The sequence below is a fragment of the Haliotis cracherodii genome, unplaced genomic scaffold (genome assembly GCF_022045235.1).
Source record: "Haliotis cracherodii isolate W230 unplaced genomic scaffold, xgHalCrac1.p SCAF_1, whole genome shotgun sequence".
In the NCBI taxonomy this organism is placed as follows: Eukaryota; Metazoa; Mollusca; class Gastropoda; order Lepetellida; family Haliotidae; genus Haliotis; species Haliotis cracherodii.
The window spans coordinates 67,509,158-67,530,563 of NW_027266264.1; the positions used below are offsets into that span (position 1 = coordinate 67,509,158).

A 21,406-nucleotide genomic window follows, 5' to 3' on the forward strand; every position below is an offset into this window, starting at 1 on the left:
TATACAACAACATGTAGCTATGATGGCAAATACCCAACCTAGACTTGTATACAACATCTAGCTCTGATGGTATACACCCTACCTAGACTTCTATACAACAACATCTAGCTCTGATGGTATACACCCTACCTAGACTTGCATAAAACAACATATGACTTTGTTTAGGTTGATGATGGAAGACATGTGACTGAGTATAGGAAGGGAATTGGGAGACATGTGACTCTATGTAGGATGGGGATCGGTGATCATGTGACTGTGTTTCCGATCGAAACTGGAGACTGTTGATACATGTTATTGTAGAGGGAGAAACACTCCCTCTGGTGGTAACACCTATGCACACATTCCACTTTTGATGAGACGGGAACACCGGATGTTAAAGAAGGATATTAGTCAATGCTGAACCATTTTTAAAGCGGTGCGTGGATTCATTAACTAAAGCTACGTTATGTTGGAGCATACGTGACGATTGCACGTGACACACGATGTAATGGAATCGCCATAAGGGAACTCTGAACTGAAATGGTCATGAGATCACCTTGTAATTACACATTATACCACGAGCGGATGGGTTAACCATTATGCTTTGACACATCGACAGGGAGAACCTGTGCTGCATAAAGACCATAGGTTGAGACAAGCAAATCAGCTGTGGCACTTTAACATCACAGAGTGTTTCAACAATGACGAATTCAATTCAAGGTGTGGTTTTGACGTCATTTGTTTGCTGAAATGTCTTCCAGGAAACTGTTTTAAAGCTTTGCTGAGGCCTTGAATGTTGCTATAACAACAATTGATATTGTGGGAATGGTACAATGTTTGAGCAGATATTTCTTCTGATTAGGGAAAAGGTGCTGTCGCTTTTATTTATGAGTGTAGCGACGGAGTCTGTCTGAACATCAAAAATAAAATTAACTATTACGTTTCATTTACTTGACCTCTTCAAACATTCCGTCAGAATTGTTGGGAGAAGGTTGTGCAAAAATGTTAAAAATCATGAAGGGGATATAATATATTTATTTCTGTAATTTGTGTTTATCATTGCCCACCTTTCGATACATATTCAGAACAAGAAGCCTTTTGCTCGTTACATGAATAAAAACGTGTGCCACTTATCAACCCTTCAAATTATATGTTATGTATAAAGAACGGGAAACGTTCCTTATACGGTATACGTGTCCCCCGCCGTGATATTGCTGGAATATTGCTAAAAGCGGCGTAAAACCATACTCACCTCACCTCACCTCACCTCACCTCACCTCACCTCACCCCAGCCCACCCTTGTGTGTGGTGGTTTGCAGGGTAGCCTCACCCTTTCGCGAACACATGGTATCATCACTATTTGATAGTAAGTCACAAACACAACCTTCTGACAAAGTCGGAATCGAGCAATGGAGATTCCTTAATATGATTGTTTGTCGCTTTTGTTTACAAAATTGCAATCTTGTCAGTCTATTTAGGATAACAAACGTTTACTGCCTATTATTTAGCTGAATCAAATGTGTAAAATATAACTAATTTATTTTAGATCTAAATTTATGTTTTCCACACAAAAATATTCTGTTCCCGACAAAAATTGTGATTCATGAAACATCTCTTTACTCAATAACTACTATTTTATTTACATACATAAAAGCGACGATTTTATCATTTGCTCTTGCAAGGGTCATGAAAAAGAAAGACGAAGGAAGAAAGGGAGAAGAGTAGACACACACACACACACACACACACACACACACACACACACACACACATATATACGTACATCGAGATTTCAATTTTACTTTAACCAGCCTTTCCTAGCACCCATTGTGCACACGTGTTTGTATGTTATATAATACACCATCATACCTGTTTCTTGTGACACACATATTCACTCTTTTGTCCATCCCATATCCAAATGCCTTAACTGTTGAATTCTTGTCAAAATGCGGTATTATCATTAACATTTAACAGACGAACATGTTAACAGATTAACATTTAGTGATCATGTATTATTGTTTTTCTTCGTTCTGAAAAGTATAGAATGGTGCAAAGTTTCGTGAAACTTATTTTTTAAAATCAAATTTTTAAAAAATATTATAATAATAATTTCTGAACCATAGAATTCGTGTGAAAACGCGGAATACATGACGTGGATCTAATGGATCATGTTCTTTATTACTGATACCAAACTTCTATTCCGTTAATAAACACAACACAACTCCCTAACTTGTATTCGTGTCCTCAGAAACACAGTCACGAAACACACATGCCAAAAACTTACTTTTGACAAAGCAGAAAAGCAGATTGTGTGTTTCCGCGAACATCCGGTATCATGACTATTAAATAGTGATTCATAAACACATGCTTATGATAAAGTTGGATTCTTACATTAGACTCTGATTATAGTATAGATTTTTTTATGATTATGGTGTTTGTCTCTATGAATTATGTGTGTTTTATTTAAACAGGTACATGTATCTGTTACATCATCAGTTACCATTGTGTGTTGTTTATGTTAATCCTCAAGTATAACTAATCGCAACTATGTAATCATGCCCAGTCGAGTTGTTTAACACTTGCTTGGTTGGTTGGTTTGTGGTTTGTCGCCGCACTCAGCAACATTCCAGCTATATGACGGCGGTCTGTAAATAATAGGGGGGCACGGGTGGCCCAGTCGTATAAGGCGCCGCGATTCGCTGTGCAGAGTTGCGTCCCTTGGGCACTCCAGAAACCTATGATTGTGGGTTCGAATCCCGGTTCGCCCCGATTATGTGTCTTGGTTTGTCAGCAGCATACCCGTGTTCGTGGGTTTCACCGAAGTGGTAAACGTCTGAGACCTGCATCACTTCGGGCTTTCCTCCCACATTAAGCTGACACGCCGTGATATAACTGGAAAACTGTTAAAAGCGGCGTTAAACAAAACTCACTCACTCACTGTAAATAATAGAGTCTGGACCAGACAATCCAGGGTTTGCCATCATGCATATGAGCATCGATCCAAACAATTGGGATACGATTACATGCTGCACTCAAGTCAGCGAGTCTGACCACCCGATCCCATTAGTCGCCGCTTACCAGAAGTCTCTCTTTATGACAGACATGGGTTGCTGAAGACCTATTCTACCCCGGATTTTCACGGGTCATCAATGTAAGTAAATCCGCCTTTCTTTCAAATAGGGGAGATAGCCATACGTGTCATCGTACGATACCGATACCCAATCATCAGTAGTTGCCGTCATCTAGAAGCTTTATAGGCCAGGTCCGTGCTGAGGATATATTGTTCTAAACCATTGTATCTGTAAACTGTCACTGCAACAGCGAAGGATAGCAACAGGGATAAGAAGCGAGCCTAACCACCCGATCCCTCGGGCTGCGTGTAGAGGGGTCAAGGGCCCTGAGCTGATGATGAGCCTAACAAGCCTGACTGTGCCAGGATCACCCGAACCCTCTTTGCTGCATTTTTGTAATTATAATGTGTAAATAATAATTACAACAACAACAACAACAACAACAATAATAATTACAATAATAATTTTAGTATTCTGTATTGGAACCATTGTAAAACTAGTATCTTTTGTACATCTGAAAGGAATTACATTGTAGTGTGGCCAATCGTTATATATGGTGTCATTCCGTAGGACAAAATCACGTTTTGTCGAGTTTTAATTTTTTTGGCATAACGCACTTATTAACAGTATTAACAGAAATATTGAGTTCCTCTGGACATTTTCAATGGATTTTGCATATATGAGAGTTGGACTGGGTTGGGTAGTTTTGGTATTGTTTTTTAATCTATGCTGGCTTTCAGAAAGTAGTGTTTTACAGAGTTAACGACGCCCATATATGTGATAAAGTTTGTTTTGGTGTCAAACCTTTTCACAAATGTGTCAATTTATCCAACGGACACCATTGTTATACCTTCTTTACAAAAAACATACATCCTTTCGCCAATGTGTATTTTGTATAAGTATGTCATTACCTTTAACAATACTAAAGTCAATTTGAGAAGCGAAATCCCCCCATCTTTGTAACAACTTCGTAATAATAATTTCGTATCAGTGGTCAAATTTTGTTTCTCAAATATTGACAAGTATGTTCAAATATGTTACTTTGGCCAATCTTTGGATGATTCAGTTAAAAAAGGTGCACCATTTTAGGCACATTGAAACCCCCGTCTTTTTTATCACATATTACATGATTCCTCTTGCTCTTGTCAGGTTTAAAATTCCAAAAAAAATCGAAAACACTTTTTCTGAACAGTTTTTTTAGGGTCCGGAAGAGCGCAAAACAGATCATTTAGTTTTCGAATTGTAAGCGATTTTGAAACTGTATTCCAACCCATCAGAGTGTTTTATAATTTTCATCAATCATATCGTCAAGATTTAAGATAAATTAATACAGCAAAACGACAGCGTACAACGATCGGCAAACTGCTGAAGTAGATATTCTACATGTATATTACCTATATTTATGCCTTTTTCGTGTTTGCTATTTCTTATCAGTATTGTGAGTATTTCAGCACATAAGATCACCTAGACGACACCCTCTAGAAATACCAAACATGGCACAATGATAGCCATTTACAAGCACAATGGATTAATTCTCCGGTCGAAAATCTTAAACAATCTACGTATGAAGTCACCAAAATAAAAAAAATGATTACGTTTTATCTATAAATGTCCAGTCAACAGTATCAAATGCTTTTTCGAAGTTAATCAGTCGTAAAAGAAGTATATTCCATTAAGTCAAAATTTTGTCAAGTAACTTCACCGATGGACCTGTCAGACTTGAATCTCTTTTGGTCTTCGTTTATAAGTATGTCAAGAGCTGACTTTATCCTTCTTGATATAGTGAGAGGTGCAACTTTATAAAAGACTGGTAACAATGCCATCGGTCGCCAATGTTTTAAATACTGTCTTGGTTTGTTGCCGTTTTGTATACATGTGATAAGTCCTCGCTTTAAGGATATGGAAAGTTCACCAGTTCTATATGCCATGTTTAACAATCTAATTAGATATATCCCCATGTCAATCCAGAAATGTAGTAAAGAATTCATACACCGGGAACCCGCGTGGTGCGATATTTCAAATGTTCTGAGCAGAGTTGCATCCATCTTCCCGAGGCAAGTGAAATAACTGACTATAAAAGTCCAGTTTCCACCCTTGCCGAACTAGGCTGGTATTATGGAGTAACATTTTGGCTGGACTAACGAGTCTATGCATAGTCCAATCAAAATCGTGCACAGAAATCGAAATCCGGTTCGCAAAGTGTCATGCAGATTTCGGTCGACTGCAGGATTTGCAAAGCATGTGCACCGCTAACTCGTTGTCAATAGATATGTTCTAAATCTTTTCATGTTTTTAATCAAGGTGCTCACGTGAATTGATGCACTTCGCGATGTAAGACTCGTTTTATCACAATATAGATCTTGATTATCGATCAGATCGTCTTGACTGGGCGCCACCGTTTTGTTTGAAGCGAATGCAAGTGATACGAGAGGTTGAATCTGATTGGTCAATAGGAGGGGCATAGAAAGGACATAACTCGTAATTGCCACTGGTGGCGCTACGATCGAGCCCAGGAATTCCAGCCTAGTTCGGCAAGGGTGGAAACTGGACTTTTAAAGTCAGGTAACTCTCTTGCCTCGCGAAGATGAGTTGCATCAAATTGGGAGTTTGTGTGAGTATTTTATGGGATGTTGATATGTTATGTTGTCATTATTTAAATTGAACATCAGGGAATTCGGGACCTGACTGGTTTTAGCCGCAACTCGTAATGCAGCGCTACATCCCTTAGTTGTGCAAGGATCCGAAGAGTTCGAATCCCAAGTTTGTAGCTTTGTTTTCGCTAGAAATCATCACACCACTGTCGTGGGTTTAACCAACGTCGTAAACACACCGGTGATACCGATGTTTGTTTGATTGACGCCGTACTCATCCATATTCCAGGTCTGTCAAAAATTGAATCTGTACCAGACGATCCAGTGATTGGCATCATGAGCATCGACCCATGCAATTGGGAGCCTGGCCAATACCCTACTCAGACACAGGACACTGACTCCGAGCCGATCAGTCCTTGTTTAAGCTCCTCAATGACGAGCGCAGGACAGGGTAACAATAAGTATAATCTTTTCACGTCTTTTGGTATGACGCGGCCGGGGATCGAACATAAGTAGTGGTAGTAGTAGTAGTAGAGGTAGTAGCAGTAGTAGTAGTAGTCGTAGTAGTAGTAGTAGTAGTAGTAGTAGTAGTAGTAGAAGTAGCAGGTGGTTATGTAATTGTAGTAGTAGTTGCAGTAGCAGTAAAAATAGTAGGTGTTCATGTAGAAGGAGTGGTGTTGGTACTAGTTGTAGTAGTAGTAGTAGTAATAATAGTAGTAGCAGTAGTAGTAGTAGCAGGTGTTTATATAGTAGTAGTAGAAGGTGCTTACGTAGCAGAAGTGGTAGAAGTAGCAGGTGCTTATGTAACAGTAGTAGTAGTAGTAGAAGGTGCTTACGTAGTAGTAGTAGTAGGAGAAGTAGAAGGTGCTTATCTAGTAGTAGTAGTAGTAGTAGTAATAGTAGTTGTAGTAGTAGTAGTAGAAGAAGGAGCAGTAGTAGTAGTAGTAGTAGTAGTAGTAGTAGAAGTAGCAGTAATAGTAGTAGGTGTTCATATAGAAGACGTGGTGGTGGTACCAGTTGTAGTAGTAGTAGTAGTAGTAGTAGTAGTAGTAGTAGTAGTAGAAGTAGTAGTAATAGTAGTAGTAGCAGTAGTAGTAGTAGCAGGTGCTTATACAGCAGTAGTAGACGGTGCTTACGTAGCAGTAGTGGTAGAAGTAGCAGATGCTTATGTAGTAGTAGTAGTAGAAGTAGAAGGTGCTTATCTAGTAGTAGTAGAAGTGGTAGTAGAAGTAGAAGGTGATTATCTAGTAGTAGTTGTAGTAGTAGTAGTAGGTGCTTATGTAGTAGTAGTAGAAGAAGGTGCTTATGTAGTAGAAGTAGTAGTAATAGTAGTAAAAGGTGCTATATAGTAGAAGTGGTAGTAGTAGTAGTAGTAGTAGTGGTGGTGGTATAGTAGTAGTAGTAGTAGTAGTAGTAGTAGTAGTAGTAGTAGTAGTAGTAGTAGTAGTAGTAATAGCAGTGTGGCAGGTATGAATCACCAAGTATATAAGTTCTTGTCATTTCAGGTTGTAAGAAATGTGATTGTTTATAGCTTTATCTTTTATAGTATCATCTGTGAGCGTCAGCCTATATATTTTTTTTAAATCTTTGTCACGTCTATTACGGGTATAATGGGTGACAGGTTGTATTGTGTCATTGCCTGTGTTGTGTTCTTTGTCTTGGGCGCCCCCTTGTGTTGATTGGCTTGTTTCAAAATGCTAAAAGCTCTTTGCTCGTCAGCCATTGCTCTTCGCAACAATCAGAGCATGTCAAGGATCACATCTCAGAGCACATGTAGGAATAAACAACAAATCTAAAGGTAAGTATAATGTTTTTAGTGTTGTATATATATTAATTATTGAGTAGTAATGGTGTTGACGTAAATTAATTACTCTAGTGCATTATGTTTGCTAGAATGTATCATTGGGTAGTTTTTTGTGCAATGACGTTTATGCATAAGTTTAATACTGTTCAGCATTATTATTCATAACGCATTGTGCTTTAAAGCGCTAGTTACGGTGTACATATGGTTGAATGAGAGAATAGACGAATGATAGAGGTATGACCTGACATTTCATAACATTATCGTAATGAAGCTCATTAGTAATGTATACAATACCACAGGTAATTATATGTGTATACATGTATATGTGCGCATTTAGAATATTCTGAGTGTAGTTTGTTTAGTTTTGTAGCAGCGCCATATTGCTCCCGATGACGTGAAATAATCGTATCCCCCTCCCGAAAGTAATATATTTGTATATTTGTATACGCATATTGTCCCTCAATCCTCGTAATAAAACATTTTTTTTCATTTATTTTTTTTTCTGGGGGTGGGGGGGGGGGGGGTTGGATACAGGCGGAAGTCTTAGCATATAGTTTTTTATCTTTAGTATCCACTGGGTTTGACGTTCATTGCAACGTGTGCGTGAGTGTGAAGCATTTGTCTTGTGTTTGTATTATCAAGGAGTTATCGTTCTTGGATGGTTGCCTCAATCAAGATGTGTTTACGAAATGTCATTATTTCTGTACAGTATCATTTATTGCATATGTTTTCTACGGAATGATATAAGCCTTACTCCTTTTGTAATTGAAATGGTAGCCTGCGTCTGGTCTTCCTGTACACCAACACAATCTCGGTTACAGCAGCAGCAGCAGCAGCAGTAGTAGTAGTAGTAGTTGGCTCGGTGTCAGACGCGGTGACTAGGTTGATACATGTTATATTTTCCCAATTACGTAGATCGATGATCATGAGGTAAGTCTCTGAGTTGTCTGGTCCAGACTCAATTATTCATGGCTGGAGTATTGCTGAGTGCTGCGTTATACATCAAGGAAACAATCAGCCACTGGTTTAACTGTTCCGATTACTCACAGTCGAGAATGAAAGTGGGAAACGTCTTTGAAAATGTACTACACGTATCAAATATTTTCACAAAGGGAACAGAATACCACCTTTTGCTAAATGCAACCCTTTCACAAGTTGGAATATATGTACGACCCATGTAATCACTTTTCTTGAACAAATTATCAATCTTTACAAGAAGATGGTGGTGTGTTTCTGTTTGATTGAATATGTTTTTGTGGCGTTTTTAGCAATATTCCCGCCATATCACGGCTGGGGACACCAGAAATGGTCTTCACAGATTGTACTCATGTGGGGAAACGAACACGGGCTTTCGGCGTGACGATCGAACGCTTTAATCGCTAGGCTACCCCGCAGCCCTGCTTCTATAGAAAGCCATAACACATTATACAGTTAAATACATTGACTAATATGACATGCCAGCCAGTTGGGAAAATCATAAAAAGCATAGCTACTCTTACAGCACTGACTCATTATTGTAGCAACCGCGCGTGGATTATGGACGTTGAAACATGGGGCAATCTATAAAAAAAAAATCAAGATCAACTGAAACATTGTGTGGGCAATGGTTTTACATGTTATTTCCATTGTCTGGGAATGGTTGTCACTCGTATAGTGCACGTCAAACATGTCCAGCAGGAGCCTTGTTGCATAACACTGTCCGGTGGGGGTTGGGGCTTGGTGACGTCACACGCGGGACCCCATTGTTTCAAGACGCTTCTGACTTGACGATGTGCTGGAGCTTCAAGCGACAAAATCAGTGCACACATTCAGCTGCTTGTTACTGAACACACGTGCTTGCAATTGCAGTCAGATTTCGCGATCTTTAGTTTCGTTTTTATCTCGTCATTTTTTACTGAAAATGACAAATGAAATACTCGTCGAATTAGAAGATCGTCCACTTTCGCCAAGGTACATTTATATATGAAGTCCATGCAAATTTTGATTATTTTAAGATAGCAATATTTTATGCTGAGGTCGGGCAAAGCGCGCAATGTTTCATTTTCGTACGTCAGCTGGCATTACAACACCGAATTTGTATGTTTGAATATATAAAAAAATGTTCATACCAAACACTTGAAATTAGGATTGGTAAATATTTATAAGTCGATCATTGTATCCCCCAAATTCTATAACATGACACGTTAGATTAACCCTGATATTCTCATTTCCGCAACTGACATGATGACATCGAAAATTTAAATTTTATTCTGCCTAACGTTTTGATAATAACTTTACTGAAATGGTTGATAATTTACCATTGCGTTGTTATTTTCTTTTGTCGATAAAACAATACGAATTTATAATCAGTTAAAAATAAGATATCGGTGATATGATTATTAATATCAATTTCACAAGTTTAACTATTTAGACAGGTTACTAATGTGAAACGCATCTAGCTTTCCATAACGTATTTCAGGTAACTTATTTTTTTTACACATTCTATATTCGCTTTTGTCTTAACAACAGGTATTAATGTGCAAAATATTGTTTCAAATGTCCCTTGTTTAACCGTTTGAAATCACCCACCCACTTTACAGCGCCATATGCTAAAATCAATCCAGCAAACAGGACTAAGAAGTGTGAAAACATTTGCCCTGTCCACAAGTGTCATAGGTTCACACATTTAATTTAATCGCAAGTATGATGGGTTCATACTTTGATGTTCATGATAACAAAGTGTTTATTTTTATTATTTAAAATATTGGTTTGTTTGTTGTTTAGAATTAACGCCTCACTCAGCAATATCCCATCTATATGACGGCAGTCTGTAAATAATCGAGTCTGGACCAGACAATCCATCAATATTGACATCATTAGCTTCGATCTTTGCAATTAAGATCCCATGACATGCATCAACCAAGTCAGCGAGCCTGACCACCCGATCCTTACGGCAAACACATGGGTTGCGGAAGACCTCTTCTCTACCCGGATCATCACGGGTCAAAGTATTGAAAATGCACAAAAAACACTTTTAAATGGAAGATCTAGTCGCAAAGATTATTTTTTTGACATCGGTTTCATTCCCGTCAAAGGCAATTAAACGTGTACGTGGGATCGTGGGGTCAGTCGTGTTGAACAGCGCGCACACCTGAACCCGCGTCAGGCTACAGGTTAAGGCAGCAACCATTTGTTTTGGGAGGGGTGTGGGGATATTTTCTAAAATTATAATCTAGCCCCTGTTTTAGTAAAACAAAACGTGCCCTTATCTTGCTGACGTATTGTTGAAAGGTCTGGGTGTCAAATTGTATGTTAATGTGTGTGTTGGAAAAGGTAATTTAGCTCCTAAACATTAAAAAATGCATATCTCGAACCAAAATCAAGCTTCCACTCCCCCACCCCCACCCCCACCCCCACCACCCTCACCTTGATATCAGATGGTTGCTTCACTAATGGCGGGTACGTTGGAACATATCCATGCACACCTGCATCGTCGTCGTTTATCGCTCTGGTCAATGGTGAATTCGCATTCTAGATCTATCATTTTCCAGTAGCGATTATGTTCTCCATCTTTCACTTGGTTTGACCTGCAGGTCGGATCCCAGGGACCAGAGGCATCCAAGATACCCCCAGCACTCAAGGGACCACAGACAGGGCCCAGACTCCCTCAACGTCATCGAGGATATCGTCCACGTCGTCAACATCTTTTGCCACCCCGATGACGACCACACCAACAACAACTAGACGGACACCAGTGGCACGTCATCGATCGCGGTGCGACGCGAATGAATGTGAGTAAACACAGTAGTTTGTATTTAACATTTCTGCTTCAACCCATTCAACACTTTCTACTATAGATTCTAGCTCTATAGATTTACATGCCAACTAGATCTATACATGCGGGAAGGGGCGGTCGGGTAGCCGAGTGTTTAAAGCATTCGCTCGTCATGCCAATGACCCGGGTTCGATTCCCGACATGGGTACAATGTGTGAAGCCCATTTATTGTGTCCCCGCCGTGATATTGATTAAATATTGCTAAACACTTCCGCCCGTATCCCACACACACAAGTCGCTATATAAGTGCAATAATCTTGGACGTGACGTTAAACCCAATTTCACCTCACCTCACCTCTTCCAAATTCTGTCTATTCGTTCTTGCACAACAAGCTGTACTAGTCACCTACTGTCAATTCCATGAATTGACCACATTTCCATTTTTGAAAAAAACCCATCACACTTCTTTATCTCAAATATGAAGCTTTATTAAACAGACAGACAGACAGACAGATTTATTCAGTAATCAGGCCTCCAGCCCATAATACATGTTGACATAATGTAGATCATACATGCTTATATACTATGGCGATATGTTAAGACCAATAGTTTTAGAATACGTTAGAACAGTCATGAGTTACGTATATTCATAACTTTAGATAGAAATAGTCCAATGTGTTTTAAAGTTCTTGTGGAGTTTGTTGACATAAGGTTTAAAAACTGTTGAAATGTGGTAAAGTTGATTTCACTTCCAGCAAAGCGTTCTCTTCTTGCAGCACGGTATCTGTCACAGATTGACAATACATGATACTCATCCTCAATTAGAGTTAAACCTTCAATGGAGTGGCAATACATGCACACACGTTCTTCATATGGGATTTTAGAATGTCTTCCAGTTTCAACTGCAAGTTTAAAGTTGTTACACCTGAACATACATATTAATCTTTTATAATAAGCAGAAATTTCACATGATAATAAGTATTTTTCTACATTAAGGAGAGATTTGTACTGTGAGTAATATTTGCATTTAGATGAGAGCGCTATGGAGAGATGCCAGTTTTGAGAAAGTCAGTCATACAGCCTCTGTTTAAATTTTATCATCAATTATTGGCTATCACCGCATTCCTGATTTATCCAAATAAAACCAAATCCATGTTGAAGCAGGATATTCCTGATGTGTGATGCCCATGTGGTTTTACCAGAGTCATCAAGTGACTTGAACATACATTAGGACTGATATGGTAATCTTTGAGGCTCCATATGGATCACTCTGCACCAGTAACTCATTGCTCTGGTTATATAATGATATTGAAGCGGCACTCTCCCACATTCTCCTAGAGCCATGTTGTTATTACTATATTTATTAAGTTTCAAATATCTTTTGCAAAATCTGTGATGCACTTGCTCAATAGTGTTACAGTAGTTAATTCCCCATACTTCAGATCCATAGCATAAAAGTTATCATTGAGAAAAACTTCTCCAACAGGAATATATCCAAACTTTTGTTGAAATTGTTGAAGTGAGAATGAAGCTTCAGCGGCTTGAGTGGCTAGACATATCTGTGTTTTAGTCCATGAAAGTTTCGTTGTGAAGAGAGTTCCCAGATATTTATAACAACTCACTGTTTCTATTTGTTCACCTTTAAAATACCATTTCTCGCATTTTCTCAGTGGGCCACCATTCCTAAACACCATCATTTTAGTCTTACTGAGATTTATCTTCATTCCTGTTGAATAACTAAATTCTTCTAGTACATTAATTTTCTGTTGAAGTTGATTTGTCGAGTCTGAAACAGCTGACACATCATCTGCATACATCAATGCAAATATATCTTGAATATCGCTAGTTATAAAAATTCCTCTTCCACTCTTTTCCTCCAATTTTATCACAAGTTGGTTAATGAAAATCAAAAAAGATTTGAGGACTCATTATACAGCCTTGACGGGTACCAGTACTGCATTTGAAATAATCCGACAAACCAGAATCTGTCCTCACAGAAGCAGAAAGTTTGGTGTACATAGATGTAATAAATGTAAGAAGTTTCCTCTGAGCCCTACATCATGAAGATTTTGAAAAAGAACAGCATGATTTATACAGTCAAACGTTTTACTAAAATCTATGAAGATGCAGTAAAATCTCCCCCCTTTCTTCGAAAGATATTTTGTTATCATTGCTTGCAAAGTGAAAATATGGTCCGCTGTTGAATATGTAGATCTAAAGCCGGCTTGCCTTTCTGATAGCATGTTGTGACAGTCACACCAGTCTTTGAGTCTATTGTTTAACACTGCTATTAATACCTTACAAAAGGAGTCAATGAGAGATATGCCTCTACATTTTCCAGGCTCCTACACCGGTCCACTTTTATGAAGCGGACATATAATGCTCTGACCCCAAAGATCTGGGAATGTGTTAGTAAAAAACATCTGATTAAAGAGTTTTGTAAGTAGTGGAGTGATATAGTCTCTGGTTGACTTCCAGGAGTTTTATTATTTTTCAGACTTATAATGCAGTGATAATCTCCTTCTTCTGGAATAGGTTTGTTTAAGTCCAAACATAGTATATCTTTTCCAGTGTCACATTCTAATTGCAGCTCTTCATTAGGGAAAGATGAAAAATTATAAACTGTAGGATTAAGTAAGTTCTTAAAATAGTTATACCATGTGCCAGTGGTGATGTTGTTAGATGAACTACCTTTTTGTCTCTGATTCTTCAATAGCTTCCAAAATTGCTTAGGGTCTGAACAGGAAGAAGATAATAAATCTCTTTGTTTACTCAGATATATGCTCTTTTTATGTGAAAATAACTTCTTAAAATACCTTCTTTCCTTTCGATACACATTTAAATCTTGGTCAAAGTCCCTATGATTTCTAAGTGCACGGTATTTATTTTGTTTCACACATTCCAGTTCATCATCCCACCATGGCGGTTGTTTATTCTTAATACTGACATTGATCAATGCTGAAAATTCATCATAATTTTCAAGAAAAATACTCTGAAACTTTGTTAAAAAGTCTAAATGTCTATCTTCATTCCATGTGTATTTCATCCACTCTTGTGAGTCATCATATGTAAGATCATTTTGGCTATTGATATTGTGCTGACAGTCAGCATTCACATTTTCTTCCATATATTGAGAGTTTGTTTGGTTAAGGTTAATCTCACATGAAAGAGGAAAGTGACAGGATTCATCTCTGTCAAGTACTTTAAAGTCACTAAAATATGGAAAGAGGTCAGACGCTGCTAGCATATAGTCTACTGCACTTGCTCCATTATGGGTAAAACAGGTGAAGTTACCAACTTTATCTCCCAATAAACGCCCAATTTATGGCATGAATACCATAGGTAGCACACATTTCAGCAAGCTTTAGCCCATAGTTATTATGTCCCATGTTGTCTTTAGACTTCCTAAGCATATCAAGATTGTCTGATGGATAGTCTTCACTATCATCATGGATAAATTCAAGTGTATCTGATGGGATGTAATCAAGAAAATCTCTCATCTTTGCATTAAAATCACCAGACAGAACTAAATGATGATTATCATGAGTAGTAAAATTAGTTTCAACATAGTGTATAAGGTGATCAATACCATCCATATCCATTGTGTGACAGATAGGAGAACTCTCTGGAGAGATGTAAACCAAAAAGATGACAATGTCTTCTGGAACACCACACAGTCTTCAAAGGATTCATATATTCTTCTGATGATCTTATTTTTCACTAATGACTCTTTGACGAACACTGTCACACCACCACTATATCTCCCTAATACTTCAGCTTTGGGTCTAGCACAGCTGAAAGATGGGTAACCAGTCAAGACATTTACGAAATTGTTGGACTTTCTCACTAAAGATTCACAAAATCCTATTATGTCAAATGTCGCACAAAAAACCTTAAATTCTGAATCATCAGGAAGACTAACATATTTATACAATCCTTCAATGTTCCACGATAGGATATGGAGTGTTTTGCTTCGGCCTTCTCCTCAATCACGATCACTATTTAGAGTGCTCTCCCTTGGCAGAGCTGTACTTCCGGGCCCACGAGATGTAAATAAACCAACGTGGGCATCTCCTGTCACATTTCCTTGTCTGTTGTCGTGTGATCCTTTACGTTGATTAGATACAGACGTTTGTACCAGTGATTCTGTTGTAGGCATAAACTCCTCCATCTTTTATGAGTTTCTCATGATGGATCTTCAGGTTTTTACCCTCTTTTAAAGCCTCCGAGAATCGACCACTGAGTGAACGTAGGGCGTCTCTAACTCAATTTGTAAGGTCCTCTGACACTCTCGCACCTTGGTTAAAGTTTTCATTCCCTTGTTGTTTATCTTTCACCGACTTAAGTATCTTGTTTCTGTCTCCTGTTGATACGAAGTTTGCAATTATCGGGGCGTGTCATTTGCCGTTTCGGAGTCTGTGCGCTCTTGTTATTAATATGCTATCAGCATCAGTAATATTCAGTGTCTCCTTCATGAACTGACGCACTTTTATTTCTGAAAGATCCCAAGTCTCACCTTTTTCTTCAGCAATACCATGGATAATCAGGTTATTTCTTCTTAATTTAGATTCAAAATCGTCGATTCTATCTTCCATAGCGAGCATATGTTCACACAATTTTGCATAATGTGCACGGAGTTCCAAGATTGTCTTGTGATTTTCGTTTACCCGTGACGCCATGTTGTCTACCTTCTTGTTGAGACTTTCAAATCTATCATTTACCTTCTTCAAATCTGATTTTATGTCCATGAGAGTATTCATAATGTCATCGTTAGTGAATTTACTTTGAATCGGAGTCACATTATCCGCATTTGCAGCCGATAGAGTAGACTGCCAAGTTTGTAGGCCGGGGTTAGATTCCACGTCACCACTAAAGGTTCTACTACACCAAATCAGTACCAGTTTGGAGAGTGCGGTTTTCGTAGGGAGCCTTCAGTGCAGATCGAGAGATATCTGCAGGCTGTGATTGGAGGATATTCTGTAAGATTTTTATGTCTTTCAAATGTACATCCATCCAGTTATTAAAACTGACCATGTTTTTCTATATTTAGTACTGTCTTTTTCAACATGATGACGTATGCTGAATGTGACCACAGCTATTTTCAAGTAGGTGACATTTGGTGCGAAACTGGGGGTGGTGCGTTTAGCTTCCGGTACTCGGAAAAGGAGCTGGCTAAGCTAGTCATTTTTATTTTTTTTATTGCTGCTCTAAGGCCAAACTGTGCACACACGTACAGGTAATAGCTGTTGAATGCTTAGTTATTTTTTAAAAAATCATAACGTTACTATAGAAGTCTATGGGAAAACATTTGGTTGTGTGTAACCTAAAACTATTTTACCAACGTTTGTTGAAACCCAGTCTTGCAACAACCTTTACTCTTCCAAATTCGACAGCCTCCGTGGTCTAGTGGTAGAGCATCCGTTCAGCGAGTGGAAGGTCCGGGGTTCGATCCACGGCCGCGTCATACCTAAAGGCGTTAAAAGATGGTACTTGTTGTTACTGGTCGGCTCGGAGTCAGTATACTGTGTCTGAGTGGGCCGGGGTATTCATGTTAAACTGCGGCATGGTATTTCTGTGAGCTAGCACTATAAATCGGCATTAGTCCGGACTAGCGCGCACACACACACACACACACACACACACACACACACACTACACACAGACACAGACACAGACAGACACACACACACACACACACACACACACACACACACACACCACACACACACACACACACACACACACACACACACACCACATTCCCATTTTTGAAAAAATACCATCACCCGTCTAGCTTTATCTCAAATATGAAACTTTATTAAACAAATATGTTTGAACCACAAACATATATACACTCTGTAAGATGAGTACATTGCTTTACAGAAAGGAAACATGTTGGTTTGGAATACGTCTTCTTCGCACACCAGAAAACCAGTTCATCCATTTCAAATCCAATTAACTCTCAGCAAACATGCAAGAAGACAGAAACAGTTAATTAAACATCATGAATGATGTACCATGTCAATATTGTCAACAACATTATGAAATAGTTATTTAGACACATTTAAGTTAGAAAGTGTCAAGATAAAAGTCTGTGAACTGCTCCTCTGGATTTTAGTTGGTACCATGTTAACATTATTATAGATCTTTAACCTGTATTATCAGTCTTGGAGATAGTTAAGAAATAAAAATATTGTTTTGAAACTGAAGACACCACAAAATAAAACTTGTAGCAAATACTGAAATCTCACCAGTTAAAAAAACGAATTGGAGTTTGTATACATGGTTAATAAAACAGAACAAACAAACTTTAACATAGGTTTGTATGTCAACATCATCAAAAGAAGAGGACTTTTAATCTGAAATGGATGTCAGATAATTAACAAAATGAAGTCATTATCATTTATTTCAATCATTTAAGCAACTTCAGGCAAATTGTAAAAAATTAGATAGACATTGGCTTTCCTTTTCTTTTGCGGGGAAAGTCTTAATGGCATTTCTATTAAACCTAGTTTTCAAGACTAGTGTGCATAACAATAAAAATAAATGATCCGCAAAAACGCTCCCTCTTGATGGCGGGTTAGAATTATTGTTCCCCAGAAACCTAGCTGTGATGGTCGTAAGAGGTGACTTAATTGGTTTGGTCTTCAGGCTCTGTGATTTGGTTGATTGCGTGTCAGTGTACTCTGATGGCATGGAACGTTGCTCATAATATCAATCACAGGACTGTCTTGTCCAGATTCGATTATTTACAAACTGCTGGAATATTGCTGAGTTCGGCGATAAACAACCAACAAATCCACAAAAACATCAACAGTGGGGATCTGCTCACGATAGGTCCACAGCCACAAAACTAGATAATTTTTTATTTATGACCAGAAGCTTGATTTTTGTAAGCAGGAATATGCCTTGCAACAATGTAATATTTGTGTCATGCAAATATGTGTGTTTTGTATCAACAGCCTAAAGCATAATTTTGATTTAAAGACTTTTTGGGGACAATTATTACATTGTTTCTGTTGAGATTCAGTAGAAGTTCATTGCATTTGGACAATGACTAGTTGTCTGGAATGTAGTACTACTTATAATGTCAGCAGTGATGAGAAAGTTCTTATATTAAGATGCTCCAATTATCGGTAAACTTCCGGAAAAGCATGGATGGCTGTCAAGCATTATAGAAACGTGGAATTATTTGTGATGTTCTAGTGACACTGGACTGGTCAAGCCTGGTGTGGAAAGTGCTGGGAGCTGGTGCTGTATAAGTGGAGGGGGCGTATCACTCCCGCATCTCACATTTCATCGGACGTAACATCAAAACCAGCTTTGACTGAAGATCACTGATCAGCCCGAATTCCCAGCCTTGGCCTATCTCGGAAGCTTGACCACTGTTGCGGAAAGGTGAATATTTTTGCTGAACTTTTTGCTATCACCGCTGCCATCATATTTTGTATTTTATACTGCCATTGAATATTGTACTACCATTCTATTGTGTACTGACATTTTCATTGCTGTGCAGTAATTTGTATTGATTTGTAAACCTAGTTAATTGTATAATGCAAGTTGTTGATTTTCTACCTATTGTTGGTTTTTGTTGGTTTCACACTAAATACTTTGATGTACAGATTTCTGGGTTAACATATTGTTTCATTTTGGGTATCAACTCGTAACCTGATATAATAATAAAGTATAATTATTCTTTTGTGAAATATCAGGATAATCACTTCACAAAAAGACTGAGAATCAAATCTTCATTCAGACGCACGCACACACACTTGTCAACTAGGCGACTATGCTTATCATAAGGGGTGACTGACGGGTGGTCTGACTCACTGACTTGGTTGATGCATGTCATCTATTCCCCTTTGGGTGGATAGATGCTCGGTATATCTTTCACTAGACTGTCTGGTCCAGACTTGATTATTTTCATATAGCTGTAATGTTGCTGAGTGCGACATTAAACAACAAACGAACAAACAAGCAGACAAACACTCACATATATCAATTATTTCTTTATCATAACACGATGTTATTCTATTCTATTTTTCCAATGGATGTCTTTTCTCTCAGATGCAGGCTGTCAATAACAGCAACAGCAGCAGCACCTACAATGGCAGCAGAACACCAGAGACTAGCTCAGAGGCAGCTACAACAGCAGCAGCTACAGCCTTACCAGGAGCTTATACAAATTTAAGACAAAGCGCAAAGGACTTCGGTGAGATTTTATATATTAATCGTTTGTTATTTATTGAGATTTCATGTTAATACAGACTTCCGTCCTCAACAATTGAAGAAGTACTAGTTTGTCCAGTTCTGACTTGCATTTAGCCTTGATGCAACTACTATAGTCACTCCTAATGCGCTGTCATCAGTTCATGAAATAATCGGACAATAGTACGTTAGGCTGCTCCATTGTCACATACGGGGACATGCGTGGCCCTGTCGTCCAAGGCACCACAATTCGCTGTGTAGAGTGTCTTTGGCATGCCAGAAACCTATAAACAAGTGTTTGAATCCCGGTTCTCAATGATTATGTTTCTGGCGAAACCTCATTATCGGTGGTTTGAGAAGGGAGCTAACTCTGCTTGCCTAATTGAAGGTTTGAGGTGGGCACACATTCGAAACTAAACATACTTGTTGTAGAGAATATGTACTACTATTTTGTCTATTTAAAATGAGTATAGTGACTTTTAATTGGATTACAATATACTACTGCGTAGAAACTAATATTCATGAGTTATCCCTTTTATGGAACAAGTTTTGCCATGCTTCTAGGTTTCTCAGTGCAATGCTTGTGGGTTTCACCCAACGAGACCTGCTTCACTTCAGGCTTTCCTCCCACACTAAGCTGACATGCCGTGATATAAGTGGAATACTGTTCAAAGCTGCGTTAACGCCAACTCACACACTCATTCTCAAATACACTCTTGTCAGTTGACCTAATTGGATATGCTAGAGAAAAATGTCTTTGGCCTGTTGAAACAAGATATAAAGTTTAATTAACTGTTGCTGTTGAAATATCGAGTGACTACCGATCTACCTACCTGTGGTTTGATGTATTTCAGTCACATGCAGCCCAGTCGACAATTTTACAGGACAAAATCCTTCGTCCCAGAATACATACAAACGCATGATCATGCATGACCATTTTATGTCAGATATACAATTGGGTGTTTCTTGTGTTTATTTACATGATAAAGAAATACAGTAAACTACGTTATAACGAACACGCTTATAACGAACTGACGGATATAACAAAGTGCTTTTTGGTCTCATCCATTGGCTGTGTATATGCTGTATCAATGCTTATAACGAACTGCGGTTATAACAAACTAAACTTTGTGGTCCCTTTGAGTTCATTATAACCGTAGTTTACTGTACAGACTCTTCTTGTAATATCAGTGCTCTAACACTGAATGCCAGTAAATATCATTCAATCAATACTTTTACCTCTAAAATATTTTGTTGAACTTGTTCCTCACAGAACTTGTGCAACAGCAAAATAGCTTTAAAGCTTGCATGACATAGCACATCTTTCATTGTAAATGAGGACCACCTCTGTGGTCTAATGGTAGAGCATCTGCGAGATGAGCAGAAGGTCGGGTTGTCCATCCCTTGCTGCGATATACCAAAAGACGTTAAAAGATGGTATTTGTTGTTTCCTTGGCTGGCGTTCAGCATTAAGGGGATCAGAGCTCCAGATAAGTTGCGTATCTGCATAAAATATGCATCAGAAATGCAGAAATATGCATTAAAATAAAATCCGAGCGTATCAAATACGCAACGAACATTACAGATACACTACAAAAATAAAACTTGTTGGTATCATCAAAATATTTTGAAGTAACCCTGCATATTCGATTAACAAATCAGCAACTTAATTTGAAATTATAAACAGGCATTCCGTCAACCTGGCCAAACTCCACGATGACAGTTACATCATGATCATTTGCCATCACACTTTCTTGTGGAAGTAACGTGGTATTTTTGAGTCCTATAAAGCTCTCCAACCCACACAAAACCAGTTTGCAGGGACTAGATGAATAGTGTTTTTAAATATTTAACTTTAATACCCGCATGTGTAAAAACTAGTGGGTAACAGAAATTTGAATACCCAAATAGAATTAATCATACCCAATGATTTTAAAATGCATGGGTAAAATACCCACAACACCAAAAGCTTATCTGGAGCTCTGAGGGGATGAAACAA

At 38.3% G+C, this 21,406-nt stretch overlaps 1 protein-coding gene across 1 annotated transcript; it reads left to right on the forward strand.

Moving 5' to 3' along the window:
• The first annotated feature begins 1,925 nt into the window (after positions 1–1,925).
• Positions 1,926–20,724, forward strand: LOC139456989 (uncharacterized). Its single transcript, XM_071238451.1, has 5 exons — positions 1,926–1,930; positions 6,659–6,745; positions 7,035–7,122; positions 19,267–19,411; positions 20,681–20,724. The coding sequence occupies exons 1-5, from the start codon at positions 1,926–1,928 to the stop codon at positions 20,722–20,724; spliced, it is 369 nt and encodes a 122-aa protein (XP_071094552.1).
• Positions 20,725–21,406: the final 682 nt, after the last annotated feature.